Here is a 4418-nt window from a genome sequence, read left to right as displayed (position 1 = left end):
AGGCTCAACCCTCCATGGCACCTTTGGTTACACAATGTGTCAGAGCGGACCTGACTGACTATGCAGGGTCTGGTTTCTAGCATAACACTGAGCTGGGTTTCAAACAGGAAATTGTGAGTTGTGGTTGCATGACCACAGGCTGGAGCGTGAGGCCACACTTCCCTTTCTGTCACCTGTAAACAGACCAGACGCTTGGGCAGGGCCACACACACACACACACACACACACACACACACACACACACACACACTTTCTGTCAGTTTGAGACATAAGGTGAAAGGGAGAGTCCAATTTATATTTGTTTGGCTTAGTGTGAAGTTTCTTTCTCCTTAAATCAATCTTTCCTTCCTCTTTTAAACCCCTCACCTGTGCTTTCCTTCCTCTTTTAAACCCCTGTGCTTTTTTCAGTGGAAAACAAAACTGTATTGTTTCATGTTCAGGACATTGACAGATGCTATGATGGAGGATATGGAAGACAGCCCTCTCACTTCCTCTTGGTCTTGTATAAAGCCTAAAGCAATGGGACCTACACTTGTCACAACCACTCACTCACACTGCTCTATGGTACTGCACTGGCTTGGTACAATAGACCTGGACACACTGGAGACACTGACATGAATAGAGCGAGGAGAGGAGCACACATCCAACTCAGAGCAACAGTTGGTGGACTGCATGACTGCTTGAAGAGTGTTACGTCATTTGACGTGTTGCATCGTTTGAATTTGAAGGTAAGGAGTCAAAACAAAAATGCATATTTCTACCCAGTGTATGAATACATTGTACAATATAAACAAATATATTCAAAAGGGATTCAAAGACAGTTTATCCACAATCTGCTGTAAACTGACCAAAGACAGTTTATCCACAATCTGCTGTAAACTGACCAAAGACAGTTTATCCACAATCTGCTGTAAACTGACCAAAGACAGTTTATCCACAATCTGCTGTAAACTGACCAAAGACAGTTTATCCACAATCTGCTGTAAACTGACCAAAGACAGTTTATCCACAATCTGCTGTAAACTGACCAAAGACAGTTGATCCACAATCTGCTGTAAACTGACCAAAGACAGTTTATCCACAAACTGCTGTAAACTGACCAAAGACAGTTTATCCACAATCTGCTGTAAACTGACCAAAGACAGTTTATCCACAAACTGCTGTAAACTGACCAAAGACAGTTTATCCACAAACTGCTGTAAACTGACCAAAGACAGTTTATCCACAAACTGCTGTAAACTGACCAAACGGCTGTATATGTGTGTTCCTTTCCAGCCATGCTGTGTGAGAGCATACTATGGAGCATGACCTACTGTAGTGACCAGGAGAGCCTGGACCCTCTCCCCCCTGTGATAGAGCCCCCCACGAGTAGTGTCAGGGCTGGCTCACAGCCGGTTAAAGCCGCCCCGCTCTTCACACTCCAGGCCTCTCCAGACCAGCCAAGCAGAAAGGGCCACTCCATCCTGCCTAGAGTGGCCCAAGACGAGAGGCCCTACCGGGTGAGTGCCCAAATCCAGCCCCAGGGTTCTTCTCTACAGCAGGCCTTGCATTCCCAGAGGCCCCATCCTGGCAGACACATTTCCCCAGAGATGGAAATCCCTGGGCAGGCTCGTTCTGGTGGTGACGTCCCTTTCCTGGTGCCCTCTTCCTGCCAGAGCATCTGTCAGAACTACAGCGACCTCCACATCGGGGGGGACCAGGTGCTGCCTCTTTCGGATCACGATGGGGAGCTCCTGCCCTGCAGCGATACCCTGGCCGACGGCCCCTTCCTCTATTCCTGTGACGTCCTCCCAGCCGCAGATGACTCTCCCCCAGATCGGGCCTCTGAAGACAGGCCACTGCATCCTCTCCAGGTGGGCTCAGGCTTGGGATCCTCCCGCTGGAGGGCGGGGAGCGGCCGCGACCGGAGCTTCCTCCTCCAGGGGTGTGAGGGGCCCCTCTCCAACTCACTGCTCAACCGCTACCTGGAGCACAAGCTACTGGACCTGTACCAGCAGTACATGCTGGAGAGCATGGCCCGGGAAGGGGGTTGTAATGAGGGTTTCCCCAGCCACCTGCTGGCTTCAGAGCTGCTTCTTACCAGCCTGGATCAGATCACGTTGCAGCTGAGCCGTGAGGGCCACCTAGAAGCGGGCCGGGCCAAAGACATGGTGCTCAGCTGCCTGCTGAGGGTGGCCAGCGGCCTGCAGTCCAGTGAGATCAGTACTCCCCTGCTCCAGATCTCAACTGACCTGCAGCTCTCCACTGCTACTACTGCTGCTGCTACTGCTGCTGCTACTGTTACTACTGCTGTTACTGCTGCTACTACTACTGTTGCTGTTACTGCTGCTACTGTTACTACTGCTGTTACTACTGTTACTGTTGCTGCTGCTTCTACTTCTACTACTACTGCTGCTGGTGCTGGTGCTGGTGCTGGGGGCCTAGGAGTACCTCAGGGACCGCTCAACTTCACCACTGACCCCCCAGTTAAAGACATCCTTTGACCCCTGACCCCTGAAACAACTGCACTCAGAAACCGTCTTGTTACGGAGGTCCAACCAACTTGACTCAGCCCCCCCCTCCAGTACTAGACAGTTTCACTGTCCCCCTAGTTTTAAAAAATAGCCTCTGAACAGGGAAGGACCAGGAGGGAGTGTGTGCAGCTATGTTTTTAACCCTAATGGAAAATGTAAATTGTTGCTACCTTTCCTACTTTGGTATTACCTTCACTCAGACTCTGTCTATCCTCTCAGTTCCCCCTACACACTGTTCTCTTATGACGAAACGAGACCGCTTTCAAATAGCTGCAGTGATATAATATCCATAATGAGGTGGAACACAGTGGTGGAGAATGAAGACGTCTGTACTGTTGTCATGTTTTCATGAAGAGAACATGACATTCTATCTAATGTTTTTATCTTGTTTTATTGTCTGTGAAAAATCAATAAACATGTTGATCACACAAATGTCAGTTACTCTGATACGGATCCCAGTACAGTGGATAATTCCCAATACATTATCATAACAGTAGCGTACACTAAAGGTAGTCCTGTGGTGATATAACATTTGAGTGGTCAAAGCGTTGGCGCAAACACTCAAATTGCTTCAATGAATGTCCAGGTAGATCTCACAACCATCTAGATAAGTTTGACGTAGTTTTATGCGCCATAGACAGTAGCTGAGTAGTGAAGTGTGCTCTGTCTTTTGTATTTTTTCAAGCAACCACAAGAGGGGAGCCGAGAGTTGTATCTCTGCAGAACAGGCAGGAAGGCAGGCACAATCTCCTTCTGCCACATTTTTATTTCTTTGTCTCATGTTTCCTCTCTCTCTCTCTCTCTCTCTCTCTCTCTCTCTCTCTCTCTCTCTCTCTTTCTTCTCTTTTGCTCTCTCTCTCTCTCTCTCTTTCTCTCTCTCTCTCTCTCTCTCTCCTGTCCTAATCCTCTCCTTGAACCCATCCAGCTAATGGGTTGTTATTTTCCATTCCCTGTTGTCTACTGCCAATGATGTTATCACAACTAAGTCTTAAATCGGAAAAAAAAAAACAGCAAAAAAATCGGGAAAAAAAATTGGAAAAAAAAACCAGAAAAAAAACCCGAAAAAAAAATTGGGAAAAAAAATCTGAAAAAAAAACCCGAAAAAAAATCTGAAAAAAGAAATCGGGAAAAAAAATCGGAAAAAAGAATCCGAAAAAAAAATCGGGAAAAAAAACGCGAAAAAAAATCGGGATAAAAAAAATCAGAAAAAAAAATTGGGAAAAAAATTCGGAAAAATAACCCCGCAAAAAAATCGCAAAAAAAACTCAGAAAAAAACCCCCGAAAAAACTCAGAAAAAAAAACCTGAAAAAAAACTCAGAAAAGAAATCAGAAAAAAAACTCAGAAAAAAAACCCTGAAAAAAAATCTTTAAAAAAAAATCGGGAAAAAAAATCGGAAAAAACCCCCCGAGAAAAAATCGAAAAAAAAAAACCCGAAAAAAAATCCGGAAAAAAAATCGGGTAAAAAATCGGAAAGAAAATCGGGAAAAAAAAATCGGGAAAAAAAATCGGAAAAAAAACCCGAAAACAAATCCGGAAAAAAATTCGGGAAAAAAAATCGGGAAAAAAAATCTGAAAAAAAATGTGAAAAAAAAAAATCGGGAAAAAAAAACGCGAAAAAAAATCGGGATAAAAAATCGGGGAAAAAAATCCGAAAAAAAAAACAGAAAAAAAATTGGGAAAAAAATCGGAAAAAAAACCCAGAAAAAAAATCAGAAAAAAAAATTGGGAAAAAAAATCGGAAAAATAACCCCGCAAAAAAATCGGGAAAAAAAACTCAGAAAAAAAACCCAGAAAAAAAACTCAGAAAAATAAATCAGAAAAAAAACTCAGAAAAAAAACACTGAAAAAAAAAAATCGGGAAAAAAAATCGGAAAACCCCCCCCGAAAAAAAATCGAAAAAAAA

The 4418-nt window shown here is 44.1% G+C and overlaps 1 protein-coding gene across 1 annotated transcript; it reads left to right on the top strand.

Annotated features, from left to right (window-relative positions):
• Nucleotides 1-548: 548 nt before the first annotated feature.
• On the top strand, nucleotides 549-2971 carry LOC110501290 (protein CXorf21). Its single transcript, XM_021578741.2, has 2 exons — nucleotides 549-728; nucleotides 1276-2971. The coding sequence occupies exon 2, from the start codon at nucleotides 1278-1280 to the stop codon at nucleotides 2481-2483; it is 1206 nt and encodes a 401-aa protein (XP_021434416.1). The 5' UTR covers nucleotides 549-728; nucleotides 1276-1277; the 3' UTR covers nucleotides 2484-2971.
• Nucleotides 2972-4418: the final 1447 nt, after the last annotated feature.

Source organism: Oncorhynchus mykiss, chromosome 22 (genome assembly GCF_013265735.2).
Source record: "Oncorhynchus mykiss isolate Arlee chromosome 22, USDA_OmykA_1.1, whole genome shotgun sequence".
Lineage (NCBI taxonomy): Eukaryota > Metazoa > Chordata > Actinopteri > Salmoniformes > Salmonidae > Oncorhynchus > Oncorhynchus mykiss.
Note: the sequence above shows the minus strand (reverse complement) of the source record. Positions and strands in the feature narration are given on the sequence as shown.

Bases quoted from the DNA above. Each gene is read 5' to 3' on its own strand.
- LOC110501290 (XM_021578741.2), top strand. From the start codon at position 1,278: ATGCTGTGTGAGAGCATACTATGGAGCATGACCTACTGTAGTGACCAG.